Raw genomic sequence first — 23,747 nt, 5'->3', positions numbered from 1 at the left:
ATAGACTGAGTGGGCATATGCAGTAGAGTAAAAAATTGCACAGTTTGTAAATGCCCAGGTGATCTCAAAATGTATCCTCGTTAGAATCGGAGAACACTTAGAGATTGAAATACCGTATATACCAGCGTATAAGACGACTTTTGAAGACAGAAAAATCTTCTGTCTTCTCTGGGGTCGTCTTATACGCCGGTAATCCCGACCACCCGCCGTGTATTCACGGCGGCGGTCGGGTCGCGCTGCATGGAGAGGGCTCACGGGCTGAGCCCTCTCCATAGCCGGTAAGTCTTTGCTGCACATGCTAGCACCGATCGCGGGTGTTTTCACAGCGTTGGCAGCCTCAAACAGCGGCGTACCGATCGCGGTACCGAGGCCCGCACCTGACCCCTGTACTGCGCTGTTAACTCGGCGCAGAACCGCAGGCAGATGTTTTAAATTGTGAGAGCCGCGGGCCTTTCCCTTACAGCGTACGGACTGTTCTGCATCTGGTCCGTGCGCTGGATCAGGAGGGCCCGGAGCTGTCACAATTTAAAATTTGCACGGGCCCCCGATCAGCCCACCTTCCCACCCACCTCATCCATCGACGCCGGCACAGGCTTAATGACGCATCTGCGCCGATTTTTAGAAGAGAGAGAGGGCGCGAAGAGGAGCGGAATAACTAGGTAAGAGTTTTATTTTTTTTATTTTGCTTAAATCTATGGGGCCCTGTTTCTATTTGGGGGGGAGGCATATGTGAAAGTTAGGAAATGGCTATTTGGGGGGGATATTACCTATGGGGGACATTAATCACGGCTACTGCTGGGGGGACATTGATTATGGCTACTGATGGGGGGGACATTAATCACGGCTACTGCTGGGGGTGGGGACATTAATTATGGCTACTGCTGGGTGGGGGCATTAATTATGGCTAGTGGTAGATGGGGGACATAAATTATGGCTACTGGTGGATGGTGTTCAATGTTTTTATGCATACCGATGGTAATGTTGTTGTTGTATGCCTTATGTTTATGAGCGACAGTTTTCCTGCTATATACCTGCATGTCATAAGAATTTAAATTAAAAAAAAGGACCATGTTAAATTCAAATCTGTTTTTTTTTTTAATTTTTACCGGTGTTTTGTATGCGTTGGAAAAGGGGTAGTCTTATACGGCGAATATATCTTAAACTCTATATTTTAAACAGGAAAGTAGGGGGGTCGTCTTATACACCAGGTCGTCTTATACGCCGGAATATACGGTAAATAGAAATGATGAATGTCTCTCACATTCTGTGCTTATAGAACGTACATTGCAATCAGCTACGGATGGGAAGTTTTTCCTGGAGTGTAGCTTTCGTCTGTTTGGCAGATGGAAATTAGTCAACAGATATTCCTTGATGTTTCTGCAATACAGCTTTTAGTAGCAATTTAAAATATTAATACCCTTGTCCTCCTGCTCCATGCTATCTGATGAATAAACCTTGTACCAGCTACCGTTGTGGTTCTCTTTTCTATGAGTTAACAACATCAATACAACTGACATGTGTATAGTCCATCTCTCTCTCTTATTTGTATTAATAAAAGTATGGAAGTATTTATTTTCTATTTAAGGGGTTTTTCCGATGAAACAAATTTGCTGTTTTAGCTCCTATCACTCAGTGATAGTCAATGTAAAATTCCAGAGTGTGGGAAGCGACTGCTTAAGCAGACACTACATGATTATATTGTGTTGTTATATACAGGCGGTCCCTTACTTAAGGACACCCGACTTACAGACAACCCATTGTTACAGACAGACCCCTCTGACCTCTGGTGAAGCTCTCTGGTTGCTTTACTATAGTCCCAGATTGAAATGATCAGCTGTAAGGTGTCTGTAATGAAGCTTTATTGATAATACTTGGTCCCATTACAGCAAAAAATGTTTAAACTCCAATTGTCACTGGGGCCAAAAATTTTTTTGGTTGGATCTACAATTAGAAAATATACAGTTTCGACTTACATACAAATTCAACTTAAGAACAAACTTCCGGGGACTGCCTGTATATGTGTTGTATTGTTATACTATATTGGATCTCTCATCCCTGACCTGTCTCATCTCTCTCTTTTATGTGTCAGATATTAGTAAAATGTTCAGAAGCTAAATAAAGGTGTAGATATACTGCTATATCTCAGCTACACACAAACACAGTCGGCTCTGCTATAACTCCCTCCCCTGCTATGATCTTATTTTATCTGTAGCTTATTGATTGTCTCCTCTCGCTGCTGCTTGCTGGCAGGAAGTGTCTGTGTCTTTTAATGCAGGGGTGGGGTCGATGCAGACACACACTGCAGTGAGCAGACATGAGAAGATATTGATAATATTTAAAATTCAAGGCCGGATCCCGGGGCACCTGAAATTGTATACACTATGACTAATGGACTGGTTGGAAATTTATCTGTGAAATGCTATATTTTTGTTAATGTTGAGAGAATGTGTTATTTTGTTATCCTGAGTGTACTTAAGAATTCTGTCTTTGTGGGAATAGCCCTTTAACACCTGGACGTGGCCCTTTTTCGTTTTTGCATTTTCATTTTTCAAAACTCAACAGCACATGTCTGGCCACTGCTGCAATCTCGTTAAGGGACAACATGGCTACATTTGTGGGAAATTAACTTCACATGTAACACATGTAACTCCGGTACATTTTTAAATATGCAATTAAATAAATGTACATATATATGGCAGATGGATTAAATTAAATGTGAATGCCTATGTGGGAATACCCCTTTAAGCAAATTAGTTGGTAGATGTTCTAAGTTAATGTCCTCAGCAATGGCAGCACTGCTCTTTCTGCCTAAAACGCTTCCCTAATCTCTCACTTCCCTAATCCATTTATATGGATACACCTAAATAAAATGGGAATGGTTGGTGATCTCAACTTCTTGTTTGTGGCACATTAGGATATGGGAGAGAGGAAACTTTTCAAAAGTAGTGTTGACCATGGTGGCGCTTTTGAAGAAGTCTATTTTGGATCCAACTTTTTTTTTTCCCAATAGGAAGAGGGTCATGTAATACATAAAACCAAGAACACCAGTGTTTTTCTTGTGAAATTCTCAATAAGTTAGAACATAACCTTATTCTTTCATCAGTTATTTACAAGTTTTTGACCAAAGTGCTACCCAATTTGTTGGATTGTCCCACTTCCACTCCTGACACACTCATAGCAAAACCGCAGAAGAAATGCTACCACAGGCTTACAGTATCCTTTGTTTTAAATGCCGCACATCTCGTATGTTCACAGCTTAGATCAATGCCTTCAGATGACCCCAAATTCTAATTGGGATAGATCAGTACACCTTGGTGGCCATTCAATTGGCCCACAATGACTAATCCACTTTCTAGGGAACTGTTCATGTAGGAATGCTCAGACCTTTTCGAGTCATCTGAAAGCACTTGTCTATGCTGTGAAGATACATGATGTGCAACATTTGAAAAAACGGATACAGGAAGCCTGTGCTAGTATCTCTTCTGCGGTGTTGCTATCAGTGTGTCAGGAGTGGGAGAAGAGAATTTCATTGACAATCCAACAAAATGGGCAGCACTTTAAACACAAGTGGTCATAAACTTGTAAATAACTCATGAAAGAGTAAACCAAGCAAACATTGTGAAATTCTCAATAAGTTTGATGTTACATGACCCTCTTTCCATTGGAAAAAAAAAAGTTGGATCCAAAATGTCCGACTTAAACATGGCTGCCATGGTCAACAACCATCTTGACTAGTTTCCCCCTCCCATATACTAATGTACCACAAACCGTTTCCCATTCCCATTTTTTTTAGGTGTATCCATGTTAATGGCTCACCCTGTAATATGCTTATGATAAGGCACAAAGTAGAGGAAAAGTTTAAGGAGTAGCACAGTGGTGTATTGGATTAAGATCCGTGAGGGTGCACGCTTCAGGGAATCTGGCTCAAAAGACCCTTACGTATGTAAATCCAACAGCAGGGAAGCAGCACTCCAAGTTCAATAGTGGTATTTATTTCACCAGTGGAAAAAGTATCTTTTTCCACTGGTGAAATAAATACCACTATTGAACTTGGAGTGCTGCTTCCCTGCTGTTGGATTTACATGCTTATGATAAGAATACAACATTAGTGGGGATTTTTCAGAAATTTTGGAAATCTGTATTTCACTACTACATTGTGCCAACACATTAAAAAGATCAGGGAGACTATATTTTTAAATAAAAAAGTTAAAGGTGGTGTGACTCCCCCCTGACTCATTATTCCTCCTCAGTGTCCCTCTCCTTGCTCGGCGATCCTCCTCCTCCTGTATGAGGTTCTGCTAAATGTGAGACATAACCCTTTTGTCCAATGTTCTTCCATGTCCCTTGTCGGACAGCTGTACCTGAAAGGATAAATTACTAAGGTTAAATGATTGGAAACCGCGTTCCGTTATGTTTGATATATATTTTGTTTGAAAACATGCAACATGTACTTTGTAATGACTATACAGGTACCACTCGAGACTTCCTGTATCTCAGTGAAATGACGACCAATGTATATGCTGCTAACTTTAATATTGTATGGATAAATATTGTACTGTATACTTTTCTGATAAACAATGAGACATGACATATTCTGTCCAAGAGGGATAATTTACTGCACAGTGATAATAGTAGTATTGTCAAATGATGTACTCTTCTAAAATAATCTTACAGGGTTTGTTACATTTAAATCTAATTGTTTTTTCTTATTTAATAATATTTGATTATAGCCACAGTACTTCCTGGCCAAGTGATAACTATTGCAGCATCCACTATTGCCATGGCAATATCCATCACAGGTTTTGAGAAACAACAGGATGAGCTCACTACAAAGCAATGCCCAGGTGATTGATTTCTCTTTAAGCTCTTGATGTTTATTGTACTTTGTTGTTATGTACATTACATACCATATTGTTGTCCATGTTATTTTTGGGTTTTAATTACATGTTTCAAGCTCAAAATGTTTTTCTGGCAGTGAAATATTTATGACTTAGTATCAGATTGTGGACACCCAAATCCACTTTCTCATTTGACAGGAGCCAATAATTCAACCTTCTGCTTCACAACCCTTTGACCTTCTGTCCATTGGCCACATAACCTGATGGCAGTTCAGCCACATTCAAGTGAATATGGCTAAACTGCAATATCAAGCATTATACAAGGCACTATCTTTTGCTTGGTAAGCAGTGAATGCCAAACACATATGACCTATTATGAGGGTAGATCTTTTCCTGGGATTTTTTTCACAGCACTTATGACACAATTATTTATTCTCTTATTCCTTTTCTTCATATATACTGCATTATATTTATATAAAAACAATGTTAATTTGGTGCGTTTCTTGGAAATCTGGGTTGTTTCCAAATAAAATCTGTTACACAATTCATCAAATTATAATCAAGTTCAAATCGCACTTATTCATATGCATTACCTGATTTTTCATACAAAATTAGATCCTCTTTTGGGCCATTCCTGGGAAAGCAGGGTTGTCTTTTAATAGAACCTGTAGCACAATTGTCTCCTTTCTGATTCCACTAAACTTTTGTAGTGCCTGGTGTGTTCCTGGGAAAGCTTGGTTGTTTCCAAATTCAACCATTTTTTTCAGATTCCACCAAACGTATCTGTACGTAATACCTGTTTTTATTTATTTTTATTTTTATTAAAAAAGTCGATGCCTGTTCCTGGGTCCCCAACCCCCCACCCCCAATTTTAATAGTTGCATGATTGATCTAACTATGATCAATTCAAATTCAATTACACATTTTTTTTATATAGTGCCTAATTTTTTATACACAAAGTTGATGCAAATTTTTATTTTATTTTCCAAATTCAGGGTAGATCTGGTTTCAGATTGCATTTCTGCATGCTTTAAGTATATATACACGATTTAACTACATTTTGTTAGCTTGCTTGAAAAAAAAAAGTACAAAATGCTTCACAAATTTGTGAATCTTTTTCCTCCCATGTGACATTTCCTTTGCAGCAGTGATTTCTGTTTGGATTTTAAAATGATGGATTTAATTTAAAGGATACTGGATCTTTTTTTTAGCTGTTTTACTATGGTATTACTGTAAGGATGTCCAGGATTTTTCCCTGAAAGATTAGCGATTTTACACAAAAAAATTTTGGACTTTTTTTTATGAGAAAGATAATCAATATCTAAATCTTGGAAAAATTATATTGCTGCATATTATTATAATAGTACATCAAGGCTTGTTTGGAGTCGGTTTAAGGACTGAAATTTAAAAAACCATGTTCAAATCAGCCGCCTTTCCCTAAAACTGATATATAAAAATAAATAGTAAAAATCCTAAACATGTAGGCTAACACATCATCCCAAAAATCACAATCTATCAATATATAAAAGTGGTTATTACCAGCGGTGAACCCTGGAACGGAAAATGGCACTGAATGTCTGAAACACCACTTTATTTTGTCATTTTGAAACACATAAAAAATAAAAAGATCAAAAGGTCATGGAGTCCCCAAGATTATAGCAATTAAAATTATCATGCCCTAAAGCAAATTACTATAAAGCGCCATATTCCAAAGTATGAAAAGGTTCTTGGCATAATGAAGACATAATTTTTTTTTTTTATACAAAAAAATTAATATAACGTAATAAAATCTATATAAATTTTGTATCACCATATTCCCATTTGGAATGCGTACTGAATGGCGTAAAACGAGACCACAATAAAATGGCTCAAAAACGGTTTTTCGTCAAGTTCACTGCATGTGAAATTTTTTCCCTCTTTCCAGTACTGATATCTTGAACATGCATCATCAGCCTACTAACCCATTTTGAACAACATTTAGAGGAGTGTTATAATGTTTTAAGTATATATACACGATTTATCTACATTTTGTTACTTTGCTTGGAAAAAAAAAAGTACAAAATGCATAACAAATTTGTGAATCTTTTCCTCACATGTGACATTTCCTTTGTAGAAAGAAAATATAGAAAAATATATGTACTGCAGGGTATTGCATTCCTGTGTCTAACTAGGTTCTAGCATTCTTGGACACAGAGATATAAATATCTCTAAATGGGTGCATAGAAAATGGATTATGTCTGGTATCAATGTTATTCAGGGATTTATCCAGATCCCATGAGACCAGAACCATTACCATATGACTTCCAATAGAGAAGCTAGAACTTCTCCAAGGTTTTGGACCTGATCCCAGGTAGGTGGGTTCCTAGATCCATTCCCATTAGGCCCATAAAAGGTAACAAAATTGTTGATATGTGTAGCCCTACCCTTGTAGTCCTACCATTGTAATTTCTTAAGTGGCAGTCCTCGCAGCATAAAAACTCCTCAGTAGGAGGGGTGCAGCGCCCCCACAAATCCTGGCAGGAACCCCAAGCAAGTAGAAAAAGTAAAAAGCGAGCAACATTCCAAGGGTCCAAAGTTCAAAAAGAGGTGATCTTTATTGAAATTGTGGCGACATTTTGATGTCTATCACTTTTCTCAAGCAACTAACAATCTAATGCATAAAAATCGGCTTGTGCTTACAATACAAAATGCTACATTTGCATATAGAATAAAAAATATACAAAATATCAATGTTAAAACAGTGCTCAAAATACGAAATATTAAAAAGCACGATAATTGTTAAGACATGTAGCGTCATAAGACCACATATATTGTGACAATAATTTGCTAAAAATAGTTAAAATTACCCATAATCATCTTGACAGAACCTCCCCTGTCTCATGACATAAAGGTATTGAAAAAGATATTGGCAAAAATTGTGACGCTACAGTATTTACTAAGGATATTTACCAACCGTCAAATGAAAAATGGATGTAGATCTCCAATGTAGTAATAATAATAGTTTAATCATTAATAATAATACAAAGGTGAAAAAATAAAATAGGATAGAATTAAAGTCCTTACTGATGCGTTTCGGGCAGAGCCCTTTTTCAAAGTGTAGGAAGAAATGGAGAAGACATGCATAAGGAATCCATTTATATACAAAGGGGGTGGGTCACATAAGGCAGGAAAACAAATGGCAGACAGGCTACACAGAGGACCAACCACAAGAAAGCAGTACGTTAACCCCTTCAGGGGCAAGCCACAGAAGTTAAATAGACATAAGTGTAACACATCTTACACATAATTTTGAATTACATAAAGAACTTATAGTAACTATTTGCAGGAGGCTTGTGAAGGTATGTTGGCGCCATCGATTGTTTGCGCAGGCGTAGAGCGGCATCTAGGACGTCGAGGCTAGCGCAGTATTTACTAATAGCATAAGTGGATTGGATGGGGAGCGCGTAGCAGGCCAATATGGCCGCTCACGCATTCGTCCAAGGAGTTTGGTGGCTAGGGAGTACCAAGATGGGCGCCGGCGCGTGCGCAGATTGAAATATCGGCCGTGCAGTGCAGCGGTCATTATTTAGTAACTTGTTAATAAAGGCATTAGCTTGATGATATGCGGCATAGATAAATATAACTGAATGTGTTCAGGGGGAGGCATCACTTGATATTAAATAATGAATAAAAATTGAATAAAAAAAATCAAATAAATAATACATATGGACACAACATATAGAGTATAATACATAAAAATATATGAAATTATAAATATAAAATATCAGATCATGAACCAACAAGGACAACGTGGCATAAAGCAATAATGGGAAACAGATATACAGGCAGTCCCCGGGTTACATACAAGATAGGGTCTGTAGGTTTGTTCTTAAGTTGAGTTTGTATGTAAGTCGGAACTGTATATTTTATCATTGTAATCCCAGCCATAACTTTTTTGGTCTCTGTGACAATTGGATTTTAAAAATGTTGGGTTGTCATAAGAATCAATATTAACACTAAAGCTTCATTACAGACACCTGTGATAACTGCTATAGCTGTTTATTGTAGCCTAGGACTAAAGTACAATAAATTACTAATATCCAGAGGTCCGTTTGTAACTATGGGTCGTATGTAAGTCGAGTGTTCTTAAGTAGGGGACCGCCTGTATATATATATATATATATATATATATATATATATATATATATATATATATATATATATATATATATATATATATATATATATATATACCATATATTTCGGCGTATAAGACGACTTTTGAAGACAGAAAAATCTTCTGTCTGGTCTGGGGTTGTCTTATACGCCGGTAATTGACCGCCCGCCGTGTATTCACAGCGGCGGTCGGGTCGCGCTGCATGGAGAGAGCTCACGGGCTGAGCCCTCTCCATAGCCAGTAAGTCTTTGCTGCATATTACAGCAAAGGCTGACCGGTAACACCCGCGATCGGTGCTAGCACCGATCGCGGGTGCTTTCACAGCGATGGCTGCCGGCAAAGCTGCCGGCAGCCTCAAAAAGATAGCGGCGCATGGGCGCCGCCATCTTGCCTGGGATCGCCCCTCCCCGTGACGTCATCGGGGGCGGCGATCCGTCTCCATGGTAGCTTCGGGTCTTCCGAAGAACCTTAGGCTATTTCGTTTTAACCCCTTCATTACAATGTGCTGATAGCACATTATAATGAATGAGGAGGAAAATCCCCATATACTGCCATACAGTAGTATGGCAGTATATGATAGGATTGATCAGACAACCTAGGGTTAAAGTACCCTAGGGAGTCTGAAAAATAGTATAAATTAACAAAAAAAAAAAGTAAAAAAAAAAATAATTATAATAAAAAAAGCTAAAATTTCAAATCACCCCCCTTTCCCTAGAACTGACATAAATATAAATAAACAGTAAAAATCATAAACACATCAGGTATCAACGCGTCCGAAAATGCCCGATCTATCAAAATATGATAACGGTTTTTCACTGCGTTTAACCCCGTAACGGAAAATAGCGCCCAAAGTCGAAAATGGCACTTTTTTGCCATTTTGAAAAATATAAAAAAATCTATAAAAAGTGATCAAAAGGTCATACAGTCCTAAAAATGATATCATTGAAAATATTATCAAATTTCGCAAAAAATGACACCACCCACAGCTCCGTACACCAAAGTATAAAAAAGTTATTAGCTCCAGAAGTTGGCAAAATCAAAAAAATAATTTTTGAACAGGAGGTTTTCATTTTTGTAAATGTATGAAAACATTATAAAACTTATACAAATTTGGTATCCCCTTAATCGTACCGACCCAAAGAATGAAGTAGACATGTCATTTGGGGCACTCAGTGAAAGACGTAATATCCAAGCCCACAAGAAAATGGCGCAAATGCGGTTTTTCACCATTTTCATTGCATTTGGAATTTTTTTCCCGCTTCTGAGTACATGGCATGGAATATTTAATAAAATAAAAATTTAAGGTACAGTATGGTAACATTTACAGTAAAATGGACAATGGTAATGTTGTTGTATGCCTTATGTTTATGAGCGACAGTTTTCCTGCTATATACCTGCATGCCATAAGAATTTAAATTAAAAAAAGGACCATGTTAAATTCAAATTTTTTTTTTTTTTTTCTAAATTTTTACCGGTGTTTTGTATGCGTTGGAAAAGGGGTAGTCTTATACGGCGAATATATCTTAAACTCTATGTTTTAACAGGAAAGTAGGGGGGTCGTCTTATACACCAGGTCGTCTTATACATACACATACATACACACATACATACAGTATATTCCGGCGTATGTGTGTGTGTATGTATATGTGTGTGTGTATGTATATGTGTGTGTGTATGTATATGTGTGTGTGTGTATGTATATGTGTGTGTATGTGTGTGTGTGTGTATGTATGTGTGTATATGTGTGTATGTATGTATATGTGTGTATATGTATGTGTATATATACACTCACCGCCCACTTTATTAGGTACAGCTGTCCAACTGCTCGTTAACACTTATTTCTAATCAGCCATTTAGGCATGTAGACATGGTCAAGACAATCTCCTGCAGTTCAAACCGAGCATCAGTATGGGGAAGAAAGGTGATTTGAGTGCCTTTGAACGTGGCATGGTTGTTGGTGCCAGAAGGGCTGGTCTGAGTATTTCTGAAACTGATCTACTGGGATTTTCACGCACAACCATCTCTAGGGTTTACAAAGAACGTCCAGTGAGCGGCAGTTCTGTGGGCGGAAATGCCTTGTTGATGCCAGAGGTCAGAGGAGAATGGGCAGACTGGTTCGTGCTGATAAAGGCAACAGTGACTCATATCGCCACCCGTTACAACCAAGGTAGGCAGAAGAGCATCTCTGAACGCACAGTATGTCGAACTTTGAGGCAGATGGGCTACAGCAGCAGAAGACCACACCGGGTGCCACTCCTTTCAGCTAAGAACAGGAAACTGAGGCTACAATTTGCACAAGCTCATCGAAATTGGACAGTAGAAGATTGGAAAAACGTTGCCTGGTCTGATGAGTCTCGATTTCTGCTGCAACATTCGGATGGTAGGGTCAAAATTTGGCGTCAACAACATGAAAGCATGGATCCATCCTGCCTTGTATCAACGGTGCAGGCTGGTGGTAGTGGTGTCATGGTGTGGGGAATATTTTCTTGGCACTCTTTGGGCCCCTTGGTACCAATTGAGCATCGTTGCAACGCCACAGCCTACCTGAGTATTGTTGCTGACCATGTCCATCCCTTTATGACCACAATGTACCCAACATCTGATGGCTACTTTCAGCAGGATAATGCGCCATGTCATAAAGCTGGAATCATCTCAGACTGGTTTCTTGAACATGACAATGAGTTCACTGTACTCAAATGGCCTCCACAGTCACCAGATCTCAATCCAATAGAGCATCTTTGGGATGTGGTGGAACGGGAGATTCGCATCATGGATCTGCAGCCGACAAATCTGCGGCAACTGTGTGATGCCATCATGTCAATATGGACTAAAATCTCTGAGGAATGCTTCCAGCACCTTGCTGAATCTATGCCACAAAGAATTGAGGCAGTTCTGAAGGCAAAAGGGGGTCCAACCCGTTACTAGCATGGTGTACCTAATAAAGTGGCCGGTGAGTGTATATGTATGTGTGTGTGCGTGTATATGCATGTATATGTGTATGTGTATATTATATATATTATATATTATATGATTATTTTATGAAATGAAAATAATAAAATTAATCCAAGGCATGTATACGCACATGATTAGGGTCTAAAAATAGTAATAGTAATAATATTGGTAAATATTAAGATGGGTGGCTAAGTGAATGGTTGGTAAACCCAGAATTCATAAAAACATAAATATGTATGCAAGGGCAATATGACACAGTCTAAAAGGCAAAAGATGATAATTAAAATTTTCCAGACATTTTCCAGACTCTCAATCAGACCCTCAGGTACAAGCGATTGGAGTTTGTATATCCAGAACATTTCCCTGTCCTTAAGGATATTGAATCTGTGGATCAGTAATTTTTATACATTCGATTGGTGTAATTGTAAAATCTTTATAATTACAGCCGTGATGTACCGATGCGTGTCTAGAGACGCTGTGTGCCTTTCTCTATGTTATTACAATGCTTATTAAGGGGTTCTCTTAGTGGTAGGATCGTTCTGCCAATATATTGAAGATTTCAAGTGCACACAAATATATGACGTATATTGGCCATATTGGCCTGCTACGTGCTCCCCATCCAATCCCACTTATGCTAGACGGCGCTCTACGCCTGCACAATCAATCTATGGCGCCAACATGCCTTCACAAGCCTCCTGCAAATAGCTACTTAAGTTCTTTATGTAATTCAATATTATGTGTAAGATGTACTTATGTTTATTTAACTTCTGTGGCTTTCTCCTGAAGGGGTTAGCATACTGCTTTCTTGTGGTTGGTCCTCTGTTGTAGCCTGTCTGCCATTGGCTTTACTGCCTTATGTGACCCACCCCCTTAGTACATTTATGAATTCCTTATGCAGGTCTTCTCCATTTCTGTCCTGCATCTACTCTATGGAGTCCTAGAATTTAGCCCTTAAGCACCATCCACTTACACAAAATGACGTCCTAACACTAAATTTACTCCATGCGTTCTGCACCCAGCCAATCCACTGCCACCACCCACGAGTTACATATACAAAGAAGGCTGCAGGCACCTCAACCACACAGACAATTCACACTGATGATTCACACAGAACATGCAAACACTACATATACAATGTTAAATGACCTGGTAACCTAATCCCTTCGGAAACTTAAATTCTTTAAGGCTACAAGTAGAGGCTTACAATAAAAGAGATTCTCTAATTCTCCCCTTTAACTGGGGACCCATAATTATAAATGATGCCCCAGTTATAGGCAGCAATGATATTCCTTTCTGTTTTTGGAAGGGAAAGTAACACACATGTGGAAAATTAGCACCAGTCTGCTATTCTTTTCATCTCTGTCCACAGAGGTGTGTTTCAGGCTCCACATAATTTCCTGGCCAATTGTAAACGTAATTAACATTTGCCCCTTCAGTCAGTAATAAAATTGACAAGACTCAGTAAAGAAAAAAAAGTACAGTTTGTGCTATATTATTACATAATTGTTCACTAGGTAGCGCTATTTTCTCGGTCTTTTTATTTTTGAGCATACTCTCTGGCGTAAACATCTCATAAACACACTTTTGGCTCGGCGTCCCACTGCGTATGAAAAAAAAACGCTAAAAAATGTCACACGTCCCCTAGCTCACAAAGGTCAGAGGCCATGTTTATAAAGGGCAATGTATATCACCTCCATGCATATTGCTCATTGAAAGCTCATTAAAAACTGGGGCAACTGTTTGAAACATAATAACGCTAATGTCACACTCATTTTTATATTGGTAAAGAGTAAGATAAGATAAGATAAGATAAGATAATCCTTTATTAGTCCCACAGTGGGGAAATTCACAGCGTTACAGCAGCAGAGAGGGTACAGAGAGTGAAGTACAAACTATGACGACAATAATATTAGGGATAAAGAACAAAAAGAAAAGGGGGATAAAAAGACAAAAAAAAGAGACAAGCAATGATCGGCAGTTTGATGTTTAGTCTGTGGATAGGACTTGCAGGGACTGGTTAGATGGGGGGCGCAGGTTACTTCTGTTTGGGCCTTGTTTGTTGAACAGCCTGATGGCAGCGGGGAGGAATGACTTACGATAACGCTCCCTTTCACATTTGGGGTGAAGCAGTCGGTCACTGAAGGTGCTCCCCAATGCCACCACAGACTCATGCATGGGATGGGAGCTATTCTCCAGAATTGACTTCAACTTACACAGTGTCCTCCTCTCAGCTACCACCTGCACTGTGTCAAGAGGACCCCCCAGGACAGAACTGGCTTTCCTAATCAGTTTGTCCAGTCTGCTCCTCTCCCTAGCTGAGATGCTGCTTCCCCAACAGACTACACCAAAGAAGATGGCTGGTGCCACTACAGAGTTGAAGAAGGTCTTAAGAAGAGCCCCCCGCACTCCAAATGCCCTCAGCCTCCTCAGCAGGTATAGCCTGCTCTGACCCCTCCTGTGAAGTACGTTTATGTAATCTGCCCACTCCAGTTTATTGTTGAGGAGGACACCCAAGTACTTATAGGACTTCACTGCCTCGATGTCTGTCCCATGGATAACCACCGGTCGGGAAGGAGGAGTGTGCTTACGAAAGTCCACCACCATCTCCTTGGTCTTCCCAGCATTAATCCTAAGGTGGTTTCGCTGGCACCAGTCCACAAATTTCCGGAGTAATTGGTATACATGACCTAACAAAATTATCAATATAGTGGTGATACTTGTGGTCGGAGAAATAGCTCCTGTCAGCTAACAATTTCAACATGCCCTGTTTGCCTATACGACATAAATATCTTAAAGGCATTAGGCTAGCTTAAAGGTAGTGAATAGAATAAATCATGGAAGTGAGTGCTGAAATAGATAACTCACTCAATAGCAATGGGTGTAACGCATAAGAATGTGTGCCAAAGTGGACCACTAACAGGAGCATAAATCAGCTCACATATGCAGTATGACGAAGTATATATCATGATACCATCCCCCACTAGAACACATCTAAAATCCCTATTTCCAGCATACTGGCAAGGGGCCCCTGAAATTATATGAAAGCCTCCAATTATTTTAATATAGTTATTTTAATATGGTATCTTCAGAGTAGTGAATTGTAGTTAGCTTGGAAAAGGTTACATTTATTTTGCTGTGATAATATGCTGGTTGTTGCATGCATTTTTATGAGACCCTATTGTGATTGGTCAGAAGGTTAAATCAGCTGTTAATGGTTTAACAGCTGGATCAATGACAGATGTGTCACTAAGCAAACTATTGTCGGCGACCAGATGATTGGCAGCTGGCAGTCTCAATTTAAAGATATAAAAGGCTGTCTTCAGCACCCCGCCCAGCTCGCCCTTGTTATAATTATATATTCAATATGTCGCGATTGCTTATTAGTGGGGGTTTTGTCTCCCAGGTCATGCTGGGGAGAAAAAGTTATATAGTTTATGTATTGTTATGTTTTAAAATTATTCATTGTTATTTATGGACCCCTCAACCTATTTTGGCCTCTAGGACGCGACCCCATTTTTCAAATTTGCCCTGTGTCACAATAATTGGTTATAGCTCTGGAACGCTATAAGATATCCAGGGGATTTTGAGATTTTCTCGTGACACTTTGTACTTCAAATTAGTTTAAAAATTTGGATGATATCTTTTGTGTTTAGTTATGAGAAAAAAAATTTGGCAAAAATTTTGAAAAATTATTTATTTTCAAAGTTCTAAATTCTCTACTTTTGATGCGGATAGTCATAGCACCCAAATAAATTCATAACTTACATTTCCTAAATGTCTGTTTTATGTTGGCATGTTTTTTGAAGATTCCACATATTTTACTAGAATCTTATGAGGCTCAGAATTTAGGTACCATTTTTCACATTTTTTGGAAAATCAGCAAGAGAGGCAGAAAGGCCTAAATAATAGCTAGACTTGTAAAGTACCCCATTATGGAAACTACATCCCTCAACGTGTGAAAAAGCACTTTTAAGAAGTTTGTTAAGCCTCTAGGTTTTTTATTAGGGGTAAAGCAAAATGGCGGTGCCGGCTACAAATTTTTTTTTGCCCATACATTCATTTTGGGTGGAAAATTAAACATCTGAAATGGATTAAATAAAAAAAGGCTCCACAAAGTTTGATACCCAATTGCTCCTGAGTAAACTGACGCCCCATATGTGGTGGTAACCTGCTGTATGGGCGCATAGACCGGCATACAATTGAAGGAGGGCCATCTGGAGCAGATTTGTATTGTCAAATTGTTCAGGATATAATTTTTTTTCTTTTTTTAATGTGAACCTATAGAGCAGTGGTTCTCAACCTGTGGGTCGGGACCCCAGCGGGGGTCGAACGACCAAAACCGGGGGTCGCCTTAAGCCATCGGAGCCGCAAATTTATTGTGTTTTTACTGCGAGTTGCATGGTTTGGGGTCACCACAACATAAGGAACTTTGTTGTGGGGTCACAGCATTAGAAAGGTTGAGAACCACTGCTATAGAGTCTTATTTTTTTTGCCACATGAGATGCACTTTACTGGTACATAATTTTGGGGCATCTACTGTATAGCTAATTGGTCAGATTTTATTGATCAATTTTTAGAAGATTTTTTTTGGAGCTTTTTATTTTGGCCATTTACCGTACCATATAAATAGTATATTATTTTTATTCTATGGGTCACCACAATTATAAAAAAATACCTCATTTACATAGATTTTTTGTTTTTTGTTTTTTTTTCCAAATTTTACTGAATAAAAAGTAATTTATTGAAAATGTTGTTAATTTTAGCATCACCTCTTATTTGCATAACTTATTTTTGAAATCTGGTTAAGGGCTTATTTTTTGAGAGAAGCGTTGTTCTTTTTAGTGGTCTTCAGTGCGTAACGTTTTTTAAATCCCTTTTTAGAGCATTTTTTAAAGGATTTTTAATTAAAAAATAAGCTTTTTTTCACTTTGCGGGTACAATAACTACCGTATATACTCGAGTATAAGCCGACCCGAGTATAAGCCGAGACCCCTAATTTTACCACCAAAACCTGGGAAAACCTATTGACTCGAGTATAAGCCAAGGGTGTAGTAAACAGCCTGCCCCCCTAATGTATACAGCCAGCCTGCCCCCCTAATGTATACAGCCAGCCTGCCCCCCTAATGTATACAGCCAGCCTGCCCCCCTAATGTATACAGCCAGCCTGCCCCCCTAATGTATACAGCCAGCCTGCCCCCCTAATGTATACAGCCAGCCTGCCCCCCTAATGTATACAGCCAGCCTGCCCCCCTAATGTATACAGCCAGCCTGCCCCCCTAATGTATACAGCCAGCCTGCCCCCCTAATGTATACAGCCAGCCTGCCCCCCTAATGTATACAGCCAGCCTGCCCCCCTAATGTATACAGCCAGCCTGCCCCCCTAATGTATACAGCCAGCCTGCCCCCCTAATGTATACAGCCAGCCTGCCCCCCTAATGTATACAGCCAGCCTGCCCCCCTAATGTATACAGCCAGCCTGCCCCCCTAATGTATACAGCCAGCCTGCCCCCCTAATGTATACAGCCAGCCTGCCCCCCTAATGTATACAGCCAGCCTGCCCCCCTAATGTATACAGCCAGCCTGCCCCCCTAATGTATACAGCCAGCCTGCCCCCCTAATGTATACAGCCAGCCTGCCCCCCTAATGTATACAGCCAGCCTGCCCCCCTCATGTATACAGCCAGCCTGCCCCCCTCATGTATACAGCCAGCCTGCCCCCCTCATGTATACAGCCAGCCTGCCCCCCTCATGTATACAGCCAGCCTGCCCCCTCATGTATACAGCCAGCCTGCCCCCTCATGAATACAGCCAGCCTGCCCCCATGTATGTTGAGTTCATTTAAAAAAATAAACTTAATTCTCACCTTCCGGCGATACTCACTCCCGATCCTCTGCGGTGGCTCTCGATCCCCAGCAGCCTCTTCTGTCTTCTCTTGCCGGCGGAGGCGCGTCCATGCGATCTCCCCGGCGGCGCTCACTATGATGCGACGGTGTCGCCGCTGATGACGTCACACCGCCGCATCATAGTAAGCGCCAGCAGGGAGATCGCATGGACCTGACTCCGCCGGCAAAAGAAGAAAGAAGACAGCCGCAGCCGGGGATCGAGAGCCACCAACGAGGATCACTTTTTAAAGCATTTTTTTAAAGGTATTAATTAAAAATTATATTTTTCAACATTTTCTGCTGTTTTTCTTCAGCGTTTACCGTGCAGGTCCATTAACGGTTTTGTTTTATTATACTGATTGTTACGGATGATTTGTTACCAAATATGTGGTTTTTTTTATGGTCAATAAACATTTATTGAGAACAGTACAAAACAAGATATACAACTCCTTACTTAAGCATATCAAGACATAGTAACAGAACATTTTGTCACATGAATTATACAATAGTATGATGAAGCAACTTAAATCTATGAGCCATGCGCCCGTTAGGGTATGGGGTTGCATTAGTTGAGATGAGTGTTTGCATCAAGCGAACCAGAGCCAAAGTGACAATATAGTAAGCCTAAGTAGTATTACACCAAAGACAAAGACGTCTACATCCACACACACATACATACAACAAATAGTGTCAAAAACAATTAGCTTATACGTTACATCGAGGACATAATAAGTGCCGGAAAGAGGTAGTGTCTAAAAGATGGGCATGTGTACACAAATTTAAGAAATTTAGGAAACCACTCCAGACGATACCCAGGTAGATAGAGCAGGCGAATCTTTAAAGGACATCCAAAGAGACCAAGTAGAGTAGAATACTGTTACCCTGTCCTCATCCACAGCCTTGAGCTCTTCCATCCTTTGGAAGTGAGTCATAGCAGCCACCCAGTCAGCTCTTGTAGGAGATGCGGCCTCCAACGCCTGGGAATAATCTGGCGTGCAGCAACTAAGAAGTGTCTCAGCAGGCCCTTTTTAATTTTTGAGATGGGGCCTGGGAGTGCAGAGAGTAAGGCCTGTTCCGGAGCAAAAGTCAGGTGAGATTTTGTTAAGGCATTGTACAAGCGATTGATATCGCTCCAGAGAGGTGTAATTAAAGGGCAGCTCCACCATATGTGTAACATTGTGCCTGTTTGACTTTCACACCTCCAGCAAAGATCTGAGACCTGAGGATAGATTTGTTTCAAACTGACCGGTGTACGGTACCAACCTGAAAGGATTTTAAAGTTAAGCTCTTGCAGTCTGCATGACGAGGACAGGGTATGCGTTAATGTGTACACTGTGTCCCACTGTTCCATTGGCAGTTCCTTACCAATGGCTGTCTCCCATGCCCTAGCATAATACGGTTTTGCGTCTCCAGTCTCCTTTGCCAAGAAGACACCATATAGCAGTGAGATGGTATGTGTAAGAGGAACCTTGGTGAGGCAGAGTTCCTCAAATGTTGTGAGAGTAGATGTTAGTGTAGGGGTTGGTGCAAGTGTGGAGACAAAATTTTTCAGTTGGAGGTATTGAAGCCAGCGACCTGGGCGGTTTCCCGCGCCTATGTCAACCAATGGGCGGATGCCATCTTCAGACACCACATCCCTAATTCTAGGTAAAGTATCCTGGCCCAGAAACAAGCTAGCTTGGAACCCTGGTTCAAATTGAGGGTTTCCCAGGAGAGGAGTCATGGGACCGGGAACTGAGATTATTCCCTGTGCGAGTGCAAATTTCCTCCAGATTCGTAATAATCTTTTTAAAATGAAAGAAAGTGGGAGAGATTGGAGTGCGACAGATTGAGGAAGCCAGAAAAAGTCCAAGGCATGAGGAGAGGAGAGCACCAGTTCAGATCTAACCCAAATTTTGTCCTTTTTATGATGAAAAAGATCGAGTATACATGCACCCACTGCTGCTCTATGGTAAGTAATAAAGTCCGGCAGTCCCCCCCCTCCTTCCCAGACGCTTAGGTCTCATTAAGAGGCTCCTTCGAATGCGGGGTGTAGAATCTCGCCATGTGAATTGACGTGATATTTTGTGGAGCGTCACAAAAAAGGCACGCGGAATGTCCATGGGTACTGTTTGAAACAAATATAGTAGTCGGGGGAGAATATCCATTTTAAGGACATTAATCCTCCCAAACCATGAAAGAATCAATCCCCTCCATTTAGTTAAGTCAGCAATGACGTATTTCAGTAGAGGTTCGTAATTGAGGGAGTATAAGCAGCATGGGTCTGCAGAGATCTGCACCCCTAAATATTTAATTGAAGTGCTGGCCCACCTAAAGGGGAAATTTGACTCCAGAAGCTTTGATTCTGTCTGTGAAGAGATATGTTTAGTAATTCTGATTTCTGTAAATTGACTTTGAAGTTACTCAGTCTACCAAATGTCTAAAATTCCATCAGTATCGACGGAAGAGAGATTTGTCACATACAAATCTGTGGGATTGGTCACATACAGTAACAAGAGACATCTTGTGGTGTGTCTGTCCAACCTGGAGCCCCTTGATGTCAGGGTTGTTTCTCAACGCTATGGCCAGAGACTCTATCACTAGTATATACAGGAAGGGTGACAAGGGGCAGCCCTGTCTCGTCCCATTTGAGATTGAAAACGGTAGGGACAGTGACCCATTCACTTTAACTCTTGCAGAGGACCTATGGTACAGGGCCAGTATTTTCTCCCTCATTCGCGTTCTTAAGCCTATGGAACGTAGAGTGTTTTCAAGGAACCCACAATGGACCCGATCAAATGCTTTTTCTGCATCTATGGAGAGCAAGCACATGGGGGTGCCGGATGTTTTTGCCCTTTCAATTAAAGCAATTGTCTTAATGGTATTATCCCTGGCCTCCCTCCCTGGGACAAAACCAACCTGTTCCTGATGTATCAAGGAGGTGATATACGGTTGAAGTCGCAAGGCCAATAGCTTTGAGTATATTTTAGTGTCCACATTCAGTAAAGAAATTGGTCTAAAGTTACCACAATGTGTTTGATCTCTTCCCGGCTTAGGAATGACAGTAATATGAGCCTGTAATGCCTGGTCTGGGAAGGGGCATTCCCCGGATACAGAATTAAAGGCCTTGGTTAGCAGGGGGAGTAACTCTAATTTGCATGACTTGTAGAATCTGGCTGTGAAGCCATCTGGACCCAGGCTTTTCCCCGTTTTAATGTTTTTAATGACTAGCGCCACCTCTTCTTCCGAAAAGTTATTTTGGGTCTCTGCTTCTTCCACTGAGAGCTTTGGAAGAGAGTTAGTTTCTAAGTACTCCTCTATAAGTGAAAAGTTTGGGAGAGGAGAGGTGGAGTCAGGCCCCTGATCTGCTATGTTGTATAGGGCAGAATAGTAATTAGAAAACTCATCTAGTATCTTATATTCCTTGTGTACTAAACCTTTAGTTGGGGAGTTTATAGAGAAAATATGTGTAGTTGGAGTGCGAGGATGTATTGCTCTCGCTAACCAAGCTCCACATTTATCACCGTATTCGAAAAAGCCTCTGTGCATGCGTTGCCTAGCACATCTATATTTTTGATCTAGAATGGAAAGGATTTCTTGCCGCAAACGGGATATTTCAGCATTTAAGGTCTCTGAGGGAGTGGATTTGTTAAAACATTCCTTATCCGCCAGCGAGCTCAGTGTCGTTTTAAGTTTGTGAGCTCTCTCTCTCTTCAGTCTGGACCCATGGGACATGAAAATGGATCGTAATTTATGTTTAGTCGCTTCCCAAGCAAGTATGGGAGGAGTGGTCTCCGAGGCGAATTCCTCTATCGTGCTCCTCATCGCCGACTTAACCTCTTCTGCACACAAGGAATCATCCAACAGATGATCATTGAGGCGCCATGCGCCTTTGCGGACCTGATATGGGGACCCTTCCAAGGAACCATAGACCGGGGCATGGTCTGACCATAAAAAGGTATCTATGGAGCATCTAGGAAGCATGTCGAGTAGTTTGTGAGAAAGAAATATATGATCAAGTCTGTGATGAGTGTTATGTGCTAGAGAGTGGTAGCTGTGTTCCCTAGTGGATGGGTGTAATATACGCCACATGTCCACCAGATGAAGTGCACGAAGCTCAGCTTTCAATCTGCGTCTTTTGGCAAAGGAGACAGACTACCTACCCGCAGTGGTGTCCATGTCCACGACCATCACTATATTAGAGTCCCCTCCTAGTATTATTTCTGAGCCATCTGCAAATTCTGCCAGCTGACGAAGCAAGGTCACTCCAAAGGATACCTGATTAGAGTTGGGGAAATATGCGTTAGAGATAGTAAAGACAAAGCCTCATATGCTGATTTTTAGAAACATAAATATCCCTTCTGGATCATATTTCGAGTCAACTAACATAAATTGTAGAGACTTATGAAATGCCATTGATACCCCTCCTGCTTTCCGCTCGGGATGCGGGCAATGATACCATTTAGAGTATCGATTAATTGGGCAGGCGGGCACAGCACTGGCTGTAAAATGCGTTTCCTGGAATTGTGCTATTAATACTTTTTGTTTGTTGAGGCAATACAATATTTGGCCTCTCTTTGCCTGTGCGTTAAACCCTTTAACGTTAAAGGAGCAGAAGGACAACCTCAAATTGTTCATGATGGTTTTGTGTGTCCCTGGGTAAGGGACTTCCCCGAGATCAAGAGAGAGTTAAATGAAGATAATGAGGGAAAGAGTAAATAAGAGAATTAGTACAAACACAAGACAACAAGCACTCAACAATCACTCAAGGTCAAGACACTGCAAACGGGAGATAGGAAAAACACAAAACAAAACAGGTTACTAGTGATCAGTTAACCCAAACCAATTAGGGGCACAGTATAACTACGCACGTATAGCTCACTATACACGCAGACCCCAGGGGGAAGTGTCTAGCTAGAGAGGAGAAACACAGATCCTGTATACCCCTTTTAGTAGCTGCATCTGATTAAACAAGATAATGCGTAAAATGAAAGCGTATCCAACATAAGTAAACTTTCGGACCCATTGAGAAGGAACAATGAAATAATTCTACTGAAATGGACAGATTGTTTAATATTCCTATGACCCTGGCATGGCAGATGAGATAAGCTAGGAGAAATTATACAAATCTTCACATTGCCACTCTAAAAACAGGGTAGATAAAGAACATTGACATTATAGAAGAAAAACGGCAATCAACTAATGATAAATCCTGTTACTGGTTATCTGGAGGATGAGGATTTCGCAGTGGCTGCGGAACTGGATGTAGAGGAGGAGCTGCCCGACCTCTCTGACCTCTTCGACCACCCCTCTGTGGCAGAAGTGGGAGAGGTGGAGCACCGCCTCCCAGGCCCTCTGGAACAGGAAGCCTTGGCCATTCGGTGATAGCAGGGGCAGGGAAACCTAAGGCAGCGGATAAACCCGGAACGTCCACCGGAAGCTGCAGGGTATATCTCCTATCTGCATGGTGGATATGAAGGCTAAATGGGAATCCCCACGAGTATGGAATATTTCTCTTTTTCGATTCCTCCAGGAATGGTTTAAGCGCTTTGCGCTTGAGTAACGTAAGACGGGATAGATCTGGGAGCAGTTGTAAGCGTGTGCCTTGAAAAATAACTTCTCCAGCTTCTCTAGCTTTGAGCATAATAGCGTCCTTAACTTGGTATTTATGGACCCTGCAAATGACGTCTCTTGGTGGATCCTGTGCAGCAGGTTTAGCTTGTAAGGAGCGATGTGCTCTGTCCAGTTCTAGGCGTTTGTCAGCCGGGACCTCTAGCAGAGAATTAAAGATTTGTTGTAAGGTATTATGTAGATTAGAGTTATCCACCGTTTCAGGCAGACACCGGACTCTAATATTATTGCGGCAGTTTCTATTCTCTGTGTCATCTAGTTGATCTGCCAGAAATTGGAGCTGGAAGGTGTGCGTAGCTAACATAGTCTC

At 40.7% G+C, this 23,747-nt stretch overlaps 1 protein-coding gene across 12 annotated transcripts in view; it reads left to right on the top strand.

Moving 5' to 3' along the window:
* The window catches only part of TMEM245 (transmembrane protein 245), a 757,127-nt gene that overhangs the window by 119,264 nt on the left and 614,116 nt on the right, over nt 1-23,747 (top strand). For all 12 annotated transcript variants that reach the window (XR_011855834.1, XR_011855837.1, XR_011855832.1 and 9 more), the window contains one exon: nt 4,731-4,844. Coding sequence is in view for 3 of the 12 variants with exons in the window: in XM_072152982.1 (XP_072009083.1) it covers nt 4,731-4,844 (114 nt within the window). In the remaining 9 variants the exon portion in view is untranslated. The remainder of the gene's footprint in view (nt 1-4,730; nt 4,845-23,747) is intronic.

Source organism: Engystomops pustulosus, chromosome 5, assembly GCF_040894005.1.
Source record: "Engystomops pustulosus chromosome 5, aEngPut4.maternal, whole genome shotgun sequence".
In the NCBI taxonomy this organism is placed as follows: Eukaryota; Metazoa; Chordata; class Amphibia; order Anura; family Leptodactylidae; genus Engystomops; species Engystomops pustulosus.
The sequence above is the reverse complement of the archived record's forward strand: the minus strand, read 5'-3'. Positions and strand labels throughout refer to the sequence as shown.